Source organism: Arachis duranensis, chromosome 10 (genome assembly GCF_000817695.3).
Source record: "Arachis duranensis cultivar V14167 chromosome 10, aradu.V14167.gnm2.J7QH, whole genome shotgun sequence".
Taxonomy (NCBI): Eukaryota; Viridiplantae; Streptophyta; class Magnoliopsida; order Fabales; family Fabaceae; genus Arachis; species Arachis duranensis.
Genome location: NC_029781.3, coordinates 97,887,967 through 97,910,621, shown reverse-complemented (window position 1 = coordinate 97,910,621; position 22,655 = coordinate 97,887,967). Strand labels below are relative to the sequence as shown.

Genomic DNA, 22,655 nt, shown 5'->3' with positions numbered 1-22,655 from the left:
TAGTTTATGCCAGTACGAATTGGTTCAAAGCAAGTTCTGTACTTGGCCAAAATATATGTGCATTTGTGGTAATAAATATGTGATACTTATTTAATTTCATATGAACAATAAATTTATCCAAAGATAGATTTATTGTTTAATATAATTTATTATCAATGTTTAATTACTGTATTAAAACACTTACAAATTAATATTTCTGTTCAAATACTAAATATTAATATTGTACTAAGTATTTTTGTTGAGTCCATCATTATATAAATTTTATTCATATGATATGTAACTTGTGTTAATATATTATTTTTTTTAAGTTATATCTGCTGGGTATTTGTTAGTCTATCTTTTAAATAGAATTTTTTTTAGAAATTAAAAGAAAAGAGAGACTTTTTTCATTAATAACTTATATTTCATCAAATTATTATCTCACATGACTTTTTGAGATAATTGTGGTTAATGACTTATATCAGTTCAGTGGGCCAGGCGTAATTATATTTTTACTATTCTTATATATCAGCATGCAGAATTATAAATAACGTTATATACTCAACTCTAAGGGAGACGAGTATAGTCTCATTGCGTACCTCAAAAGTTATAAAGCTCAAAAGTTATAAGGTTTATTATGTTTCAGCAGTAGTCTGATAGATAATAAATTTATACATTTATAATTATTGTGTACTTTATTAGTATCTTTAGCAGATATTTAAATTGGTTAATAATGGACCACTAAATAGTAGACAAATAATTTTTGTTATATCCAAAAAGTACATATTCACACATATGAAGTCAGAAATTAAAGTTAAAGATAATTTGGTATTCAGATTCTCACTTTGTTGGATGTCAAAGCAATTATAATTCACTATAGGTATATTCATATATGGTGGATACTATTACGAAGATTTTATAATTGTCTTCATGTAAAGATGCATCTTTTTTACTATCAGATGATGATTTGTAGGGTTTGATTTGATTTGCTATAAAAACGTTATCTTTTTTTAAAATATGGCCAAACAAACAAAATACACTTTTAATACAAGACTCTTCATTAAAAAAAAAAAATTTAACATCTTCATTTGAGTAGGTGCCTTCATATATTCATTATAAGAGTTTTTTGAAAAAAATTTGTGAAGATAATTATTACTCTTTTTACTAGAATACTTGAATATAAACTACTTTTTGAATACATCTATTTTGGTGATTACAAATACCTGTCACAAATTATGAAAATAAATTTAAAAGATTACTTGAGTTTTTTTGTGACAATGTGTTAATGGTCTAATATTTTAAACTTTTTGTTAAATAAGAGAGTTCAAAGTGTTTAAGTGTCTTATGAGCAACTTAGCACAAATTCCACAAATGCATGCATATTTGATTAGTAAGAAGCAAATATGCAAAGTCTTTTTTGTGGATACTATTCATATGGATGTCATATCATTTTATGATATATTATTTCCGTGGAAGTGTACATTTGAATGCTCATATAATTTAGACAAATTTATGATATAGATGTTTTTTCAGAAATAATATATTCATTTTCGATTTCATTCTGACTCGTGATCTCATAAAGTTTATTAAAGTTAGATCAGTTAAAAATAGGCATATAAGAAATCATTTTCGTATGTAATTTTTGAATTCTTTTCATCTAAATTTGATTTACGTCGTTGAGTATATTAGTATGGTAATCATAGTGGTTTTGTCACGACACTAATTTAAAAAAAGCTGCAGTAATTTCATAATTGATATATGAGACGGACCAAATTGTTAAAATAATAAAAAATAGCATTCAGATGCGCGTATAGAATTTATAAGCTGTGAATTAAATAAGTCATTATTACTTTTGATTTGGAATTAAATAAGAATAAAACTAAAAATACTATTTTATTTTTATTTTAGGATTTAATGGGTCTCACACTCAAATATAAATAATGACTTCAAAATTTTGATCCCCAACAGATTTAAGTCGTCTTTGTATTTCGTTGTCCATCGAAAGAGTTGTGATTTAGTCCTATTAGACATATAGAAGACTTTGATTAAAAAAAAAAAAACAAACTCTTTCAATCATACTCACACAAATTAAAATACACTTCAGCATTTAAATATTTATTTTTTAATGATTTAATATAAATGATATTAAAGTTTGAAGAATTCTAAGAATTTCCAGCCGTCGACGCCACATAATGGAGCATTCTTATGAAACATTATGGTTTACATCATATACCAAAGTGGTACCAGAAATAATAAAAAAATGAAAACAAAAATAAAAAAACAAATAAAAATAAATGTTATTTTTTTAAAATATTATAAATATTATAAAAAATTTATTCTTTTTAATAATTATAATATTAAATATCCTTCTTAATAATTAAATTTTTTTAAAAGCCCTTTAGATGACAATTATAAATCTAAATCGAGAATCTTCCGGATACTATTTTTTAAAGTTAAATCAACTAGAGAGATTTTATCTGTTCTTGATATTATCATAAAAATAAATAGAATGTCATTTATTAAAGTTCTAATCACGTTTTTCATGATGAATTATTAGAAATATTGATGTAACAGAAAATAATATTAAATTTATATGTTTCATACGTGTACAAATAAATAAGGTACAAAGTGCTCAAATAACAATCCTCAATAAAAATATATTGACGTACTTATCATTACTAATCAATATTGCTTTGTCAAGATTCAAGTAGTGCATATTATACATCCCAATCATTGAAAGTAGACAAAATTTTCTAATCAATGATCTTAGCTCTGTTTAAGAGTAGCAATATCACCAGATTGAGAAGAGGAGTTTGTGGGTCAAATTTTGTCACAACTACACAGGGAAGGCAACAAGTTTGCAGAAAGGATAGCAAAGGAGAGTGCCAAAGCATTTCCTAGATTTCACTCTTGATTTTCTGCCATTAATACTGCACTGAAGCTGAGAGTCTAACTTTAAACTAAAACCAATTTGGGTGACAGATATTATATACATGTCATATTTGGATTCAAGCCTTCCATATAAATCAATAAGAACATTAATTTAGGGGAAGACAAGCTGATACAACAAACAAAACTACATACAAATATTTTTCATGTCCTATGCATCCGTTCAAACTATAAACAAATAGTTAATTTTAACAGCAGCAGCAACCTCAAACCTTTTAAGCAGCCTTTTGGCATACAACAAAACTCGCTGGATCAATCGTAATGCTCTTCGTGCAATTATCAGTCTTATAAATCCCAACTAGTCTATCGGCCAATTCAAACATATTATTCCTGAGGCTGCAGGAAGAAAACACAATGTTTGGATTAGTCAAATGCATATCTGAGAATGATACTAGCACAGGTATGAACATATTCTAGAACTATCACTGCCAAACGTACCTAATGATCACGAACTGAGCATCCTTGGTCCTATCCTTTACATAATGCCCAACAATAGATACATTCTTGAAGTCTGCGAAATCATATAACAATACGGGATTCAGTACACCGCAAAACGACATAGGACTTGGAATCAAAAGAGATTTTGCTTTTATAAAAATTAGCATTTACCCAGGGCAGCATCAATTTCATCCATTACATAGAGGGGGGTGGGCTTGTAATGATGAAGGGCAAATACAAGTGCCAATGAGCTAAGAGTCTGCAAAATGGCGATAAAAAAATCTAGATCAACTTTAACAGGAAAAAGATTCGTATCCATGAACAATATTATGACAACTAACATGGAAATTAAACAAGTTATTATAATTTAATAAGAAAATTTTTTAATTGAAAATATTAATTACAGCTCACAAGCGAACGGTTCAAGTTCAACTGATTAGTTTGGCTTTTAGAACATTGTAATGAAGGTACTTTTGTTAATGATTACTAGGATTAAACCAATAGTCACCGAGAACATAGAATACTTGCTTAAACAAAATGATTTTTCTTTACATAAATTGAGGCCAAATAGAAAAGGAAAAGACAGCAAAAAGAGAGAGAACCTTTTCTCCACCCGATAGATTAGCAATATTTTTCCAGCTTTTCTTTGGCGGTCTAACACTGAACACAACACCTTCAGAAAAAGGATCCAAAGAATCCACCAGCTCAAGTTCTGCATCACCTCCTAGTGTAATCATCTGGTACATTTCCTTTAACTTTAAAGATATGGCATTAAATCCTTCCATAAACTCATCTAATCTGAAAGAACACATTCAGGTAATATTTTTGTCAAAGCAACACTCATCAATTAAATTAAACCAACCACCAAGTCCAATTAAGTCAGGTACCTAATCTACTTGGGCCATATTATATATAAATTAGATCATGGTAACAAAAAAAATATGCACACCTCTTCTTTCTCCACTCATCATATTGCTTCTTTATATCATCCCGCTCCTGGGTGACTGCATTAAGTTCTTCAACTCGCTCATTGTACAGTTGTACCTTCTTCCGGTACCTTACAGTCAAAAAGAAAATTCATTAGGAAACATCAAAATGAAAGATAACTAGGATAACAAATTTTAAAAACTTATACTCTGCAATTGAATCAAGATTTGGATTCATCTCCTTCAACTGTGCTTCAAGCAATCCAACCATTTCAAGGGCCTTTTTAAGGTCACAAGCCGCATTAAGATTATCATCAGCCAATGTAGCCTGTAGCTTTTCGGGATCTACTAAATCAACTTGGATTCTGCAACAATTGTACAATCTTATAAGAATGTCAAGATGAAAGATACCCAAATTCGAATAGCTAATGACTTACTGCTCAAGATGCTTGCTAATAGTAGTTTGCAACTCATCAAGTCTTTTCTTGTAACCCTTCCCCCTCATTTCCAATTCTTTGCATGCTTTCTTCATATCTTTTAGTTTGAAATCAGCATCAACCTAAAAATTATTTACTGCCATGAGAAAACTTCGAATATTAAGTAACCTTGAAAAGATACTAGAGGTACCTCAGATGCCCGCAATACATCCACCGCTTTTTTCATCTTTTCGTACTCTGCCTTTGCTTCATCCAAGACAACCTTATGTTTGTACATCAGCTGCATAGGGGAAAAAATCAAATACAACACAATAACAACCAAAACTTATATACATTTAGAAAAACATATATAAAAAGCACTACGATTTAATGGATATCACTGTCCACGCACAAGTTTTACATAATATAGTGCAAGACAAGAAAACAAACCTCTTCTATTTTCTTATAACTTTCTTGAGCACCAAATGCTTTCTGTTCAATTTCTTTAAACTTGGACTTCAACTTTTCTTTTTCTCCAGTAAGGCGTTCTACCTCCTTCTTTGACTCCTCAATTCCCTTAATCAACTTTTTCATCATCTTTTGTCCCGTCTCTATTTGTACCTTGTGGCGGTTAATCTCTGATTGGTTCTTATCGATATCCTGCCAATAGGAACCATTAGTAGACACAAAATCAAATCAACTGAACAGTTCTGGGTATACAAGTTGCTTACAGACTGAATTTTCTGGACCTTTGACTTCTGAGATTTTAGTTTCTCCCCACCAGCATTTTCTATATTTTTCTGTAGCTCTGCAGCCTGAAGAGAAAATTGAGCCAACCATGTTAAGTTAATTAAAGGCATAAGGTTTATTCAACATCCTAGGTAACCCTCACTTATAACGAAATCACCAACCTTTCTCTTTAGTTGTTTAGACCCATCAATAAGTCTGTTAACCTCCCTTTCTTCTGCAGAAATAATCTTCTTCAACTCTTCCAGTCTATCAAGCTCATCTTGCTGCGGATTTGATGCAGCCTCAAGGGAATCAAGTTGCTTTTCAATGTATTTATGTTGTGATGTCAAACTATCAACCTGCAGAATGATGGTAGAAAAGCATAAAACCTCAAGGCCCTACACCAACAACTCCAAGAAAAGTATCTTTTCAGATTCAGAACTATGGATTACCTCCTTCTGGCTTTTAGCCAACTCCATTTCCAAAGAACCAATAGCTTTTTCAGAGGCTTGATATCGTCTCACAGCATCTGCTATTCTTTCGCGAATGTCATTCAATTTATTAGCTAATCCAGATAACTCCTTTTCAGCATTTGCAACCGCTTCTGTAGACACACTGGTAGCTCGAATAGATGTCCCCATCTTCCCCCCACGGGGTTTACTTCCCCCACCACTCATTGTTCCTGATTTTTCAAAAAGTGCACCATCAAGAGTAACGACTCGTCGAAACTCATGGTTGCCACCGTATGCTATACGTGTTGCCTAAAATTTTCAAGAGGGAAAATACTTAAATGCTACCTTCACTGATATGAAAAAATGTTGATTATATTGTCCAAAGTTTCTATATTTTATTCGGCAAATTTGTATTACAGTAAGCCCTTATTAACATAAAAAGCCAAGTTTTCTGCTAGAGAAGTGTAATTGACCTGGTCTAGATCCTTAGCAACAACCGTATTTCTCAGGGCAGCAAAGAAAGCAAGCTTCATTCTTTCATCATGTACTTTTACTAAATCAAAAAGGCGCGGGACCCCCTCTGGGGTGCTAACTTTCTTTTTTAACATTGGAAGAAGGTCAACTTGCTTCTCCTGATTACATAAAGAAAAAAATTGTCAGTCATAATTATCAAATTAACTTCACTTCCATGTGCTATCAATATACCAAAATAATACACACATCATTCATAACAGTGTGTATACAGAACTCAACGTTAAGAAGCTGTCATGCTTTCAATCCCTTACGTGGTGTAAGCGCATGGCCATTAGATTCTTCAAAACACATAAAAGGCTTTCAACTACATTAAAACCTCCAAAGATGAAGTTGGACTACACAAAAATCACACGCTATCTAATTGAAGTACATAAATGGCTATAGTACAATGGCTTTTGCCAAAAACAGGAATGGTTTAATAATAAGTTCCAGTTGAACCAGTTCAGAATCCAAAGAACAAGATGACTGAATACGTCAATCAAATGTCTCCTTCAACAACGGAATCTTCACACTTAAAACAAAGTACTTGAAATATTAATTTTAGTATTTAATGGAGATGCTAATATATAATCAGCAGAAACTCTTAAAGGAACTAGAAGCTGAGACTGGAAATGTACAAACCTAAAACCAGCATCTAGGCAATGAGTCCACTCAAGTTTATACAAATCCAAGGGAGGCTATGGTAAAACAAATCTATTCATGCTATCCTAAACATTAAGAATGATCATTCAAAGACGTAATGATAGTTAAAAATTACCAATATCATGAACGTAGCAACACCAAGATTCTCTCGACGAAGCAGCTCAACACATGCTTGAGCTGCATTTGTTGTTTCCACTACAATATAATCAAGACCAGCACACGCTGTTGATACTGCAATATCATACTTTGCTGCAATCATGGAAGACAAAGAAGTAAAAATATTGGCATACTGGGCATACAAACAAAACATAGAGTGGTATCGAAATCACCATTCACCAGATTGCAGGGTAGAAAAAAGAAAATAAAATTTCATGATCAAGTATCATTCTAATAATAAACCACAGTATCAACATATAGAAAAATGGAACAATGTAAACTAACAAAAATAAACTTAGAATAGGGTAACTATGCTATTAACTTTCTTGCCAACTCCTTGGCCATGGATCAAGGCTTACGCCGAAGGCCATCTAACAATAGGATATAATGCTGAAAATAGTGCTTCTGTGAATTGATGTCATACTGGGAGAAATCATGAGATGGATTTTAGGTCTGATGTTGATTCTTTTTCTGCTCTATACCTTAAGGTCAAATATTGAATACAGCAAATACATAGATGCAGTAAGGAGAGGATTAACTGGATAAAATGGTTTTATATAGGCATTAGAGGAGCAAGTTTGGCCCCTGTTGAATCTTACACTAACAGTCAATATCAGAACATAAAGCTACATCACTTTTTAAAGTGATCATATAACTTTTAAACACTTAACAGTTTATAATCCTGACTATCCATGTATGGTTATGCAGTCCAGATTATGATTAATTATGTATGGATGAGTTTAGGAGAACAGAATTCACCTCTTCCATGAGTGACACTATCAAGTAAGAACCAAATGATCAGTTGGATGAAGATAAAGTCTAGTTTCTAACCAGTGGTTTAGCATTTCCACAATACTAATGCCTCAAACAAGAAGCATAATCATTGAGTTTTGATTACATAAAAAGATATATCTTTTCTTGAAAAACTCATAAAATAACTACAAAATTTAAAACATTAAATTAAATACAAGCAGTATCATCCAAAACAGGTTTCCAACAGTTAAACATAAAAAAAATGCATATTTGGAAAACTCATGAAGCTTAAAAACAGCTTTATAAAAACCTCACCATCAATAGCCCCTAAATCACCCATGCGTCCATATATTCCCTCTATTTTCTTGGTTTCCTTAGCTTTCAAGATTTCCTTTAGAACTGATCCCTGACTTTTCTCAGAATCCATTACAGACTTCAGCTCTGCAACCTTTTGTCTGGCAGCTTGCTCTAGAGGTATCAACGCATCTTGTTCTTTAATACATTCCTGGGAGAAGACCACTCCGATAAATGCATGCTTAGGGGTAACATTTTCAAAGAGCAAGAATAATAAATAAAGATAAAAGATCCTCACTTCTTCCACTTGGTGTGCTTCCACTGCGTCATGCTTTCTCTTTTCTATATCACCCATAATTTGAGAAATGCTGGCAGTTTTTGATTCAATTGTTTCTGATATGATTTTCATCTGACTTTGAGCTTCCTTAAAAGCTTTATGAGAAGCTTCATGCTGAAAAAATATTCAAAATAACTTTCATCCTAAATTCTATTAGAGGAAGATTTGAACAGTTCTAGTTTTGCCAACATGAGTATGGCAGCAGGTAAAAAAAAAAAAAACATAACTGCCTCCTATTATGAAAAAATATACTGATATGATTATATTGTTGTGTCACAAGAGACACGACATTAATCCTATTTATAAAAAAAGAGAAATCCTAACCAAATAAAGAAATAATATTAGAATAATAGTATATATAAAAAACTAACCCTAGTAGATATCCATTGATATTCTAAGACATAATGGAGATAAACTAAAGTATTTTCTTCATTTCTGTGAACAATGAAATATGTCATTCTTACCTTTTCATTTAGAAGCTTAGTCTCAGTAGATGCAACATCAAGTTTCCCCTTGTGCTCGATCAAATCTTTTTCCCATGGTTCAAGCTCGGCACGAATTTTAGCAAGCTCAGAGCGGAACTTCTCAGTTTCAACTGTTTATCAATAAGAAACAATCAATTTAAAAGTCGAACCAAAGGGAAAATAGATGCTAGTATTCTAGTAACTAGGTCAAGGCCCACAAATATGCACATAGAATATCAGCTCCTTTGAAGAAGCAAACAAGGTTACACCTTTGGAGCAATCAATTATCTCTTCTAAGATCTTCTCCTCATCAAGCAACAATTGTTGCAGTTTTGGGATATTGTCCTCAAGTTTTGGTATCAGATCCATTGAGTTCTCACCCTCCTTTACAAGGGAGTCATGTTTTGAAGAATCCTGAAATAAGAATGAATGGATGAGGTGTATTATTTAGGAATACTTTCAGCTAACATATAGTTATAAAGTACAAACTATGGCGAATTCCCCTCACTTTTTCAACTTTATCCTCCAGCTTCTTTATTTTCTGGCTCACATGCTTGAAATCTTCCTGAAACTTGACATCTTGTCTCTCAAATTCTTTGAACTCCTCCTTGCACTTCCTCATATCACTATCTAGCTCCTGCACAATGGAAATCAAGAAACATTTTACTAGGTTACTGCATGATGAGCTATACATTGAGCATAAAATGCCCTTAAAGCAAACAGATATCAACTCCTAGACCCATGTCCTGCAAACCTCTTGTCTTTTTAAATGCTTGTTGTGCTTGGCTTCTATCTCCTCCAAAGTTTGTTTGCTCTCTTGGATTTTATCCCTAGAGTAAGATATCACCAAGTTCTTCATGAGACAGGCATAACAATGCATTGGCTGTGACAAAATTACCAATTTAGATCAAAATTTACCTTTCTGCCTTGAGACTTTCTTCTAGGCTAGAAATTATCTCATGTTTCTCATCCATTTTTGCACCAGTATCATCAAGGGCCAACTTTGTAGCTTTCTCTTGCCATTTCAGCAAAGATAACTCCTTCAGCATGTATGCTTCAGCTTCATTTTTCACATCCTGTTACAAAGGAACTCTTAGGTGTCTGTCAAATGTAAAATGTTGCCCCAAAAAGATTAAATTAAAAAAAAACCACAAATATACATGCCTCCAAGCCATCTCTTTCTTTCTCAGAAAGCTTAACCATTTGAACCACTCCAGATCGTTTCTCGTTCAGAGTTTCTAATCTTTATCAACAACCAAAGATTGCAGAAATTAGGAATTCCATGTTAAACTTGAAACTTAATTAGTTTTCAAAATCACCAAAAAAATATGAAGTTATCCTACAGACAGAAGTAGTACACAGAAAGAACTGTTACTTGTTACAATAAATGAACCATTATGTTTAATTATAGCTAATCAAAGGAAATTCAATCAGGCAAAAAGAACAACAAATATAGATATTTAAAAAGAAAAATGCGTTCTTAATCTTTTTGTATTGAAATGGATAAAAGGTGCTCACTGTTTATACGACTCATCAATCTTTTCAACATATTTGTTTGTTCCAATGATGTCTTCCAGATATTCTAAAAAACCTTCATCGTGAGGTCCTTGAGCTTTTGGTTTCATAAGTGATATCTGCTCAACGTCACCCTAAAAGAAACAGATCAAATATGAAGACGTATAAGACCTCATAAAAAAAAAACATAAAATCATAAAAAACATCATGCAACAGATGCAAACCTGAAGGATTAGAAATCTATTATTGTCAAGGTCAACACCTTTTCCTTTAAGCTTCTTGGTAACTTCAGTGAAGTTACTGGTCCTGTCATTAATATAATACTTCGAGGAGTTATCACGGAAAGCAACCCTGGTAATCACAAAATCACTTCCAGGAACAGCCTCATACGTTCCATCATCCTGCAAGTTGCAACAAGTGATAACTAGTTCTATTTTAAGCAAAGACAGGATGGATGTGATGAAAAAGAGACGAAAAAAAGGGGAAAAAAAAAAGAAAACACGCACACACAGAGCACTCTGAAAAGTAGCCAGTCAGTGTATCATGATGGTAAACTGAAAATTAGCTCTAGAGCATACCGCAAGGAACCATTCAAAAATAAGAAATATGAGAACCAAATTAAGCAAGAAAAAGTACAGGACTATTGTGTATCAGTTAGTATCTCAGCCTTTGGAAACAGAACCAGCACCAGAATTCAATTGGCAATTTTTTCCAACTTCTGCACAAATCACTATTTGAGACTAAAAATTATATTGAAAAATAACTCAAAAGGATTTTACTAAGCGTATTAAAATGAATTGAAATTCAATTTCCATTCTACTATCCATGCCAACATGATATGGTGTGCATATTGAAATCCAAACACACTAATCTTCTGAGTGAGAGGGCTTACTTTAGCTTAAATTGTAGTGGGGAAAAAATCCCCTCAAAAACTCCAGCAATAATATATTTTTTTATCATTCATTGTTTTAAACACAAGATAAACTAATCCAATGACTAACTTAGCATATTAAATATAATAAATATGAATATAAATATATCTAGCATAAGAGAATTTTACCAAATCAACAATCTCCTGGAAATGAACAGAAACCCCTGCACTGTCCAAATTCTGGTGATTGGTTGAATTATGAATAAGCTCAGATACTTTGTTCAAACGCATCTGCAAGCACAACGACCAAGACAAAATAATAATAAAATTTAAAAAAAAAAAACAAAGGACAAAAGAAGGAAATTGAGTTAATCAGCACAAACAAAAACACTCGGGAAAACAATCCAGAAATATCACCTGCTTCGCTCGCTTCCCAAAGACGAACAGCATTGCGTCAATGACGTTGCTCTTCCCGCTCCCGTTGGGTCCAACCACCGCCGTGAAGCTCTTAGCTCCAAAACAAACCGTTTAGCAGAGTAGCACACTCAATTTTCAGAGCAACCGAAGTAACTAAAATCAAAAGCAAGGGGAAAAAGAAAAGGAAAAACCCTAACCTTGTGGAAAGGACCAACGCGTTGTTCTCCAGCGTAGGACTTGAAGTTCCGCATCACCATTTCCTTGATGAAGAGCCTCGGCCGAATCGACCCTCCCGCCGCCGGTGACTCGTCGTGCTGCTCCATTATGCTCAGTCCGAGTCAACTCGGAAGCGCTTTCCGAGTTCTTGATCTCCGAAATTGTCTGAAAATGAAAAAGATTTTGGAGCCTCTGGCTATTTGGGATTTTCAAAATTTGTTGGCAGAATTGGCGCGGAAATGAATGTTGTTGGGCTATTCAAATTTTTAATGGGCCTTATTGATGGGCCTTTTGATGATTAGCCTTGTCCACCATCCCAAAGAAAAAGTTAAAACGCATTGTAAGTAACCAACTTGGTTGGTCAAGTGGTTAGCTCACTCGTTTGTTTAAGTAAGTGTTGGGGTTCGAATCCCGCCTTCTGACCACAACCAACTTTTGGTTTAGACGTATCCTTAGACAAATAGTTGATTTGACATCTAAATTTTAATATTTATAATATTTTTGTAGGTGAAAACTAAAGTATAGTTAATTTCACGTAAAGTTAATAATCGAGAGCAGTTAAATTTAAAAATTTTATATTTTTTATTTTAAATTAAAAAAATTAAAATACAAATATTAAATTTTAGATATTTTTCATTATATAAACTTTGACATCATGTCCAAACTTCTAAAGTGTACTTCAAACTTCAAAGTTTCAACCCTTGATTACATTAGAAATAAGTTCGAATTATTCAACAATATTTCATAGATTGAATAATTATAACTAATATTATTATTTATTAATAATTGATTAATTTTACTATTTTTATAAACAAATTTATTTGAAGAATAACTAAAAAGTCTAAAAATATTCCGATTAAAAGCTATAACTCAGGACATAGGGTTGTAATTTGTCAAAAAAATGAATTAACTTGTTTGGCTAACAATTTCCAACAAGAAAAAAAAAAATACAAAGCACTAGAGAAGTTCCGTAAACAACCTACATCAACATTCAACACCATATTAACCTCTCTTTGAAAAGCAGAAAAAAGTGATAGTATATTTGGATGGAGTATTTAACAAAGAAACTGTATTTTTTTTTTAGACTCTCTTAAATTTTTAAGGACAACATATTGTGTTTGGATATTAATTTAAAGCATCTTAAATTTCAATAATTTGTTTAAAAAAATAATTACTGAAAATAGAATATTTCAAATTTCACCTATAAATAATAGAAATTTTCAATATTTTCCTCAATCTATCAGTCTTCAAAATATGTTCATATATATTAGAAAGTAAATGATAAATAGGTTTCTAACTTCTTATCTCGAAGATAAATAAATCATCTATTAATAAAAAATACAAAAATATCAATCACTTTTTAAAATATGAGATATCTAAATTTTTTAAAGAGATCGATTTGTTTTTATATATTTTAAGCAGAAGGACTTAAATATCTCATATTTTAAAAAGTCATTGATCTTTTTTATAATTTTAATTAGTCAGAGAACTATGTATTTTCGAATTAAAATATTAGAAATTGATTTATTTTTAATTAATATTTAAAATTAATAAACAAAATATTTTTTAAAAAATAATTATAACATTCAATTTTTTAATTTATTAAAATTTTCTAAAACTTAACAACAATGAGTAGCATGCAAATAAAGGAGCCCACAGATAAAGGCACATCCTCAATTAATACACCGACCCTAATACACCAACACATTATATAAAATAATACATGAGAGCCATAGAAGTATAGAACCAAGAAAAGCAAATGGCATCATCTATTTAGTTAGACCATAAAGAAGGAAACAGAAGTAAATAAATTAAAATTATTGCATCATATTTTTTAAAAATAAAAACTAATAAAAAAATCTGACGATCTAATTATCTTGGAATCAAGATAATTAAACACATACACATAAAATTACAAATCCAATATTAAATATTCATTTCTTATTTTTAACGATTTTTTTTTCAGAATTATTGTTTACAAGGTTTTCAATTTTTAATTTCTCTCTGTTTAATTAACTAATTAATCAAGGGCATTTTGGTCCTCCTTCCTTGGTCTTCCAGTTGTTGTAGCAGGGGCAGACAGCTTTGTTCCCATAATACCCCGGGGGAACACAGAGGCACTTGTTACAGCACTTCTGACAAAAAAACATGCACGGCTTGTGGTATTGGGTCCTACTGCACCTTGTTGAACATTTTGATGGGCATTCTGGTCATATCACATATTTCAACACAGGTTAACTAAATGCTTCTTGCCAACAAGTATTCTTAGTAACTCTTATTAAGGTCATTCGATATATAAAAAAAATTAAAGATTTTATAATAATAGTTGTATTAAAAATTTGAATCAACTTTAAATTTGTTAATATTGCAATAAGATTTTTTATGTTAATAAATTTAAGAATCGTTTTTCATGTAATTATTGGCTGAATTTGTTAAGGTAATTGTTAAGGTGTTTAAAATAAAAATATCTCTTTTAAAAATTCAAAATTTTAAAAGATTAATAATATATAAACGTCTTTTAAGCTAGTATTCGTTGTGAGACATTGAGACAGAGATTGAGAGACTGGATTTTAGTATTATATTTGTTGGTTTAGAAACTGTTATTAAAGTTTTTGTCTCTGTTCCTAAAATTTTAGTATTTTAGTAGGCTAAAATTTTTAGAGATAGAAACTAAAACTTTAATAACATTTTATACCTAAAATACCTTCATTTTAATTAATTAATTTCAATTTTATCTTTTGTACAGATTAAATTAGAATTTCTTTTTATTCTTATTTCAATCTTTGTCTCTATCTCTCAATCTCAATCTTTTCGTCAATACCTCTCCACCAAACACTACCATTCATAAACTCAAAAGATGCAACTTTAACGGCAAACTAGACGGTAATCAGTCCAATAATATTTTCATAAAAGAGATAATGTAAACAAATTTTTTTTTGTTGGCTATGATATTTCATAATCTGATAGATTAAAAATTAATTATTATAAATTAAAATTTTATTTAAGAATTTGTTGTTGACTAATAAATTATTGTAAGCACAAATAAAATTCGAACTTTAAATATATGTTTAAGTGGATAAATGAATTGACTACTTAACCAACTCAAATTAATTATGTAAATAAATTATTTAAAAATATTTTTGAATAAATTTTGATTCTTTTTTTTACAAAAAATAACATTTCATTAAAAAAACGGTCATAAGTTATAGATAACAAAAAGAAATGGATCTCAATCAAAAAACAAATAGATATTCTATGCGTTAAGCATTAATGATGTAATTAATAAAACAAAGAAAAACATTACTTACGGTAGCTCTTGAGACTGCCAGGTCCATATTTCCTCTGAGAAAAACCACATTTGAGAAGCAGATCGAAGTCAGAAATCATTTGGCATTATTAATTATTAATTATATTCAAAATAGTTGAAAGGGAGAAAAAGAAAAAAAAAATATTGGGTACATGTTATTTGCTCTGTTTATTTATTTATTTTGATATATTTTTCTCGACATACATTATGATGTGTTGAGACATTTTTCTTAAAAGAAAAAAAATGCATCTCATTTGGTTGCGTAAAAAATACACACTGTTTATTGATTATCTATTAGGAGTAAAAATAAGTCTATAATCCAATTAAAAAATACTCATTAAAAAGTAGAATTTACTATAAATAAGATAATAATAATAGAGTCAGGAGGCATTCAATTAGTAATGAATATATTCCTTTTTAAAAAGATTTTAATGAAATTATCTATCTTTCTTGATTTTTCCTAATTTTTTTCTAGTTAATTAACTTTCTTCTATTATACTTTTTTTCTCCTTACACTCTCGTCTATAATTTTCAATTCCAAACAAGAGAAAAGGAACCATTTTTGTGTTTCTATTCCTCAAAACACAAACATTGCCTTAGGTAGATATAAAAAGAATAAAAATAAAATTAAAATTAAATTAAAATGTATGTATCATGACAAACTAGTTACTCTTTTTTTATTTTTTCGGTTTGCACCAAAATACCTGTCATGTGAAATAACTAGTTACTCTTTTTTTTCTAGTTCCTCAAAGTCTAATAACTAATTCTTTAAGTAGTATTGTTGAGATATAGAGTGAACGGTGAAACTCAAGTGTAGTTAACTTCATGTGAAATTGATAGTTTTGAGTCGTTAATAATTTGATAGATTTGACTAAATTATCATCTAACGACTTTAAACTATCAACTTCACATTAATTTAACTGCATCTGAATTTTTACCTAAATAAACAACATCTTCATATAAATAAGTTTCATTCTCATCTTCCAAAAAATAAACACAGACTCTCATTCTTCTGTACCAACTTGTATTAGTAGCTACCCCTGTCTTAATTCTTGGGTTTTTGACCACCCCACCAAGAGAGATAGAAACAATGCATGTGTGGAAGAGAGAGAAGAGACATTTGGTTATACATTACATACCTGGTCATTGTAATGGTGTCCTCCATGCCCATGAGATGCCATAACCTTAAAAATCAAACAAGAACATGTTAGAGAGAATCCATTGTGTTTTCTACTTTCAATCAAAAGACTACCATAATAATTCACAACTAGTTACCACAGTTTGAAGCATGGAAATGGCAATGAGGGCCAAGATCAAAACAGCAAGGAACTTAGACTTGGCCATTGTTACCCCCTCTCTTAGATCTCCCCTACACTTAGCCAAATTTTGCTTATATTATAAATGAAAGAACCAAAAGGCACTATAAAGAGATAGAGAGAGAGGGGGCAGTGATGAGTTATTATGATGGTGGTATATATGACATAAAGAGAGTGTGGGGGCTTTTATAGAACTTTAGGTGGGGGTATCATTCCATATTATTAGGTGCCAGATTTATTTCTGGCTCATCCAAACATTAAAAAAAAAAAATACAACTCATCCATCACACTTTTTATGCAAAATCACACTAAGTTCGTGTGACAAATTTGTTAATTTGAGTTATAGGAATATTTACTGAATTGATTCAATTTTTTATGCCCAATTGGAAAAGGAAAAAAATCATACCAAATGTAGTTTGTTGTACAAATACACAAACTGTGTGTCTAGTAACCATTCTCTTTACTTGGTGATCAGAAGTCAAAGTTCAAGTTGTGTTCACATTCTCTTTTTGAATTGGGTCATAAAGCATATCAGATCATCAGCAATTTCAATTTATTTTGATTGAGTGTGAATATTGTAGAATATGTCAATGATACCAAGAATTGAACATACGAGACATGTGCATGCATTAATGCTTCACAAGACGGTGACGCAAAGCATATTTAAAAGATGCCATCGCACGGTCCGTAATACGGATTATTATCCAAACCTATTCTTCAATATATTAATAATAAGCGACTAACAAATTAAATATGGCCAAAATGGCTAATTAGTAACTAATTATGAGTATGCTAGTGAATTGATTCTTTTATTCAATATTAACTAAGATAAATATTAAATAGTCATCAGAATTTATTATTTTTAGTTATCAGTTAATGATCAATAATATTTAAAATTATAAGATAAAATATGTTGTTGAATTACTAGACTAAAAAAAATAAACTAAAAATATTTAATTTAATTGATGGCTAAATGCTAATTAAAAATAATAAATTCTGATAACTTTCTAATATTTTTCATTAACCAATTTTGTTAAAAATATTTTATTTATCGTAAATTTTATATTCTAAATAAAAAATGTTAAATTTTAAATTATAAATTTTAAAATAAAAATAACTAATATCAAATTATTGACTAATTAAAAATCGGTTTCTTATATTTTTTATTAGCTATTTAGCGGCGGTTCCTGGAGCCGTTTGCGGCAGTTTTGAATCGCCGTAAAATATTTCGCGGCAGTTTCGTGAAACGCCGGAAGATAGGGCGCGGTAAAACGGATAGCGACGGTTTTAGTCCACCGCTGGAGTAACCGCCGCAAAATGCAATTTGGGTTTGGCGGCGGTTATTAACAAAATTGCAATTGTCCAATTTGCAGCGGTTACAAACCGCCGCTAAATGTCGAACAGGAAAAAAACATATTATAGTTTTGCGGCGGTTTCAAAACCGTAACCAAATTCAAATTTTCCATTAAAATTTTAGATTTTCTATTATTTTGTCTATTTGACAAATAATGTTTATTAAACTTTAATTTTTTTTACGTTTTAACTAATTAAAACAAATTGCAACCAAGTAAAACAGCTCAATTAACATAACAAACCAAATTAAACGAATGCAAACATAACATATATAACAAAATTATCGTAACATCATCCAAAATAAATTAAGAATGCTCAAGTCGAATAAAATAAGCATAACGTACTAAACCTACTTAAACGTAAAAATATCCAAGACCATTAATTGAAATTCAAATTTTTGTTGCGGATCATGATTGCTAGATGAAGATGGCCATGCGCATGACGAGTCCGGTGTACCGCCCACAAAAGCCAGCTCTTCAGCAATCTCAACTGGCAAATTGCCTCCTAACTGTTGGACTACATATCCCAAGACCTTATGTATTGACTGTCTCTTTGCCCGCTCTTCTTCTAGCTTAGCCGTCAATTCTGCAATTATCCTCTTATCCTCTGTATTGGACTCTGCATTGGACTCGTTTTCCACAACACTTATATGGATTAGGATAATTATTTATTGATTACTATATTAAAAAAAAGGAAAATTAGAATTAAAATTAACAAAAAGGGGGCTAATAATAATAAAAGCCGAACCTACGAGTTATAGAAAGGTAGCTTTGTTGAAATGAAGAAGCAGCAGAAAGAAAGTACTCATGACTCACTCATAACCAAAGGTAGCTTTGTTGAAATTAAGAAGTGTCAAGTATGATCAGTCTGCACGGTGAGGTCCTCCACACTCAGATCATGGTATAGACCATACACAAATTCACAAACATTGAATAAATTGATGCAGTTAATTTCTGTTTTGCATCACTGGATTCTATACAAGCACAGTGATATTTTACTATATATATAACTATATACAAAAATAGGTGAAATCATATGATCAATCCACTTTATAGGATCAGTTTTATTGTTCAAAGAAATAGGAACTAGAATTAGATATGTTGTCCCGTTAGGGTATTTCATGAACAAGATGAACAATGATGGTATCACAATCTCGCCATACCATATGCAACCACACATAATCGCCCTACAAAGCATGGCAGTCAATAATACAAAGGGTCCCAATAATTAAAGATTTTGCAAAGAAATAGACAACCTGACATGGAATATCAATAAAAATTGCTAACTAACAATATTAAAAAAAAGTCCACAAACTGTGTGTAAATTCTGGTGCAAAAAAATTACTAACTGAATATGGACCGGCATCTACTTCAAATTTTGACTTTTTGCTTAATTTTTTTCATTATATTTAATATCCATTTTAAAATAGTTCATAACAGTTTAAATGAAAAGCACAACAAATCACCATTTTTAAAATATAGACCTTTGTTAAAAAAGTTAGACCCTTTTGTTTTCCTTCAGAAAGCTAAAACCCTTTTCTCATGAATATAGAGTGAAGAAGAAGATGAAAATGACGAAGAAGAAGCTTACCTAATAAACGAGCTCCAACCACGCAAACAACGAAACAAGGTTTCTCATTAATCTTCTTTCATAATAATGCAGACATCTAGCTGGAAGAATGAAAAAAAAAGGGAAAAATAATTTTAAAAAGGAACAAAAAATGAACCACCAGTATTTATTATATCAAAAACAAAAGAATTAATTATATGAAGATGTGTTGAACATCCCACTCATTTGAGTGTTAGTATTTAATAAGCACGAAAGTGTTGGCTCACTTGTGGAAAGACAATCTTATGTTTAACCAGCAACGAAAAAAAGTCTCGAAGAGAAAGGGAACTGAACTCACGTAACTGGTTTGAAATGGAGAAGTCTCTCACCTGCTGAGAATGACGTGCAACTGATGGGAGAGTTTCAGATATATAGAAATTTTGGGGTGTATGGATAAAACAGAAAACGAGGAGAAATAGGATGAGATCACAACAACATTTGACAATCAAATTTAACGTTAATCAATTCAAATAGTTTGTTAGAATATTTTCAAATCATTTTTAAATTTCTGTTATGCAATGTACCTGTTCCTTTATTGTTGCACCAAATCTGTTATTAAGTTACCATATTAACTTAAACAAGTTAACTATTGTATCTTTAAAAAAGTAAAATGAACCACCTGCATAATTTAAATAGATTTAAACGGTTAGGATAATATAAAAATAGAGAATATTGGTTTAATTTCAAAAGTTTGTTGAAATAATCAGTTATAAAAATATGTGATTCTCAAATGTTATAAACATGCTTATTCAATTAAATAAATTTCACTGATGAGTAATACAATCAATTTACACAAGTTCAGCACAAATTATTTCTGAAGCCAAATTCACCTATCTGGTTCTCCTCTATTTGGGTTTCTCTGTAAATATTTTTATATATGCTACTTTGAACTGTTTCACATTAAATTGTTTTCATTTCTCACGATGAACCTCGGTTTCTATTTTTCAGTTTGTTGAAGTCCTTAATTTTCACACTAAAAGCCAATTATATGGACCTTCAACTAGGTAAGTAACATTATTTTTCTGTGTCTCATGTATGTTCTATTTGAAACCTTTTTTTATACTTTTCCTAAACTCAGTCTAAATCAAAACAAACGCCCCTTCAAAAAATAGATCTTTAACCGAAAAAAGTATATCAATAACAAAACCTGTTCACAATAGCATATAAAAATTAACAAAATTCACAAAGTCTAATACAATTCATGATCAGTACCTTAACCCAGCAGCTCATATAATATTATCAACAATAAATTAAGAGAACAAATCAAGCAAAACGTCAATATAAAAAAGGCAATATCAGTAGAATTAATTCAATATGAACAGACTGAATTGAAATAAATATTCAAAACATTAATATCTCAAAATTCAACAGAATCATCAATAATACATCATATGCATGTTCATAATAAATTTGAAATTTCAGAGGGATAGAGTCAGAAAAATAGAATCAGGGAGTGTTAGAGACTGATATTTGAGACCTGAGAGGGTTGAAGGCTTGAAGCAGAGAAGAAGAGACTTGAAACTTGAGATCTGAGACCTGCGATGGTTGAAGCAGAGACTAGAGACTTGAGACGCGACAAAAGGTAGCCGCTTCGACTACGAGACTCCACGCGAAAAAGAGAAGCCACGACAGAGAAGCAATGACGGTGGGACACGGTGCAGAGCAAAGAAGCAGAAACGACGCCAGCGAGGAGGGGAGAAGGAGAAACGACGAGGAGGAGAGAAGCGACGAGGACCCACAACAAGGATCCGAGAAGCGGCGACGACCCACAGCAAGGAGCAGCGAAGCGGCAATGACCCACGATGAGGAGTAGCGAAGCGGCGCGACCCACGACGACAAAGCGAGCTCGGGAGTGTGGGAGCTGCAGAGCAGTGGGGGCTGCAGTGGTTGCGCGGGGCGATGGCTGCAGAAGGGGTTAAGAGAGGGCGGTGGCTGCTAGGTTTTGTTTCTTTGTCATTTCAATTTTCAGAATAGAGGGGACATGAGTTGGGGCTTGGGAGGAGTGTGGGGCTTGCGGGTAGTCCATTAGGTTTATTGTTTTTTTTTCCTTAATAAAAATTAAAATATTACCGTGTTGGAGGATTATTCAAACCGAACAAACCAAAATTAATGATAGAAATTAATTTTAAAATTTTATATAATTAATAAAATATCGGTGTAAGTAATGTACATAATTAGCAATCGTTATTATGTTATGCCCTTAAATAAGTAATAATTATAAATTACTGATATTTATTATACTATAAATCGCTATTATTATATTTATAATACCTATACATATATTAAAATCATAATTGCGTATAATAGCCATAATTTATAATAGCTATAGATATTTATATATTAATATCCGTATAAATATTTATAAATAATATCTTTATTACTGAACATAACATTATTCTTATCATAATTTATTATATAATGTTTATTATAAATATTATAACTATTAGTATCCTTATTAATATAATTATAAATATTATATTAATTATAATTTATTACAATAATTACTTATAATTTATAACTACTAAAATATCCGTATATTAATTTACAACCTATAACATTATTATATTATAAGGATATTTTAATATTAATAGTATTATTTGTTATAAAATTATGTTATTAATTATTATATGGTATAATAATTTTTGCAAGTTATAAAAATCTAGTAAATATTGTCTTTGGTCAATTTTTTTGTTGCTGAAATCAATTCTATCACAATATATAAAAGAATTTAGTGTGTGTTTGGATTTCAATTTGCAAACGTGAGTTTGCATAAAATTGATTTTGATAAAGAGTAAGTTTGGGTTAACATGATTCATGTTTGGCAATATTTGGGATCAAAATTGATTATAGTAAAATAATTGTTGTTTGGATTATACTAATCAAAATTACTTTTAGATGAAAAATTACTAAAAGAAACATCAATTTAAATTATTTTTTTATATACATGCAAAAATAGAACCTCACAAAAATAATATAAAAAATA

At 30.9% G+C, this 22,655-nt stretch overlaps 2 protein-coding genes across 2 annotated transcripts; both read right to left on the bottom strand.

Annotated features, from left to right (window-relative positions):
• Window positions 1–2,616: 2,616 nt before the first annotated feature.
• LOC107471201 (structural maintenance of chromosomes protein 4) lies at window positions 2,617–12,260 on the bottom strand. Its single transcript, XM_016090645.3, has 27 exons — window positions 12,070–12,260; window positions 11,873–11,962; window positions 11,645–11,746; window positions 10,809–10,985; window positions 10,588–10,718; window positions 10,234–10,312; window positions 9,988–10,145; window positions 9,824–9,899; window positions 9,578–9,706; window positions 9,339–9,483; window positions 9,070–9,200; window positions 8,567–8,719; window positions 8,290–8,479; window positions 7,181–7,314; window positions 6,363–6,521; window positions 5,890–6,198; window positions 5,620–5,796; window positions 5,440–5,523; window positions 5,159–5,368; window positions 4,920–5,009; window positions 4,730–4,851; window positions 4,502–4,657; window positions 4,316–4,423; window positions 3,969–4,164; window positions 3,538–3,625; window positions 3,367–3,439; window positions 2,617–3,264 (listed from the first exon to the last, which is right to left on the bottom strand). Exons 1-27 carry the CDS (start codon window positions 12,193–12,195, stop codon window positions 3,144–3,146), a joined length of 3,714 nt encoding a protein of 1,237 aa, XP_015946131.1. The 5' UTR covers window positions 12,196–12,260; the 3' UTR covers window positions 2,617–3,143.
• A 1,567-nt stretch (window positions 12,261–13,827) lies between these two features.
• On the bottom strand, window positions 13,828–16,876 carry LOC107471150 (gibberellin-regulated protein 4). Its single transcript, XM_016090590.3, has 4 exons — window positions 16,671–16,876; window positions 16,535–16,579; window positions 15,397–15,430; window positions 13,828–14,294 (listed from the first exon to the last, which is right to left on the bottom strand). Exons 1-4 carry the CDS (start codon window positions 16,737–16,739, stop codon window positions 14,113–14,115), a joined length of 330 nt encoding a protein of 109 aa, XP_015946076.1. The 5' UTR covers window positions 16,740–16,876; the 3' UTR covers window positions 13,828–14,112.
• Between the last annotated feature and the right edge of the window lie 5,779 nt (window positions 16,877–22,655).

Excerpts from the sequence above, each read along its gene's own strand:
- LOC107471201 (XM_016090645.3), bottom strand. The coding sequence starts at position 12,195 with ATGGAGCAGCACGACGAGTCACCGGCGGCGGGAGGGTCGATTCGGCCG. Across the intron at positions 10,313-10,587 it reads ATTGATGAGTCGTATAAACA|ATTAGAAACTCTGAACGAGA; the intron begins GTGAGCACCTTT and ends TTGTTGATAAAG. Across the intron at positions 3,626-3,968 it reads ATCTATCGGGTGGAGAAAAG|ACTCTTAGCTCATTGGCACT; the intron begins GTTCTCTCTCTT and ends GCCATTTTGCAG.
- LOC107471150 (XM_016090590.3), bottom strand. The coding sequence starts at position 16,739 with ATGGCCAAGTCTAAGTTCCTTGCTGTTTTGATCTTGGCCCTCATTGCC. Across the intron at positions 16,580-16,670 it reads TTTCCATGCTTCAAACTGTG|GTTATGGCATCTCATGGGCA; the intron begins GTAACTAGTTGT and ends TTGATTTTTAAG. Across the intron at positions 14,295-15,396 it reads TGGCAGTCTCAAGAGCTACC|AATGCCCATCAAAATGTTCA; the intron begins GTAAGTAATGTT and ends TGATATGACCAG.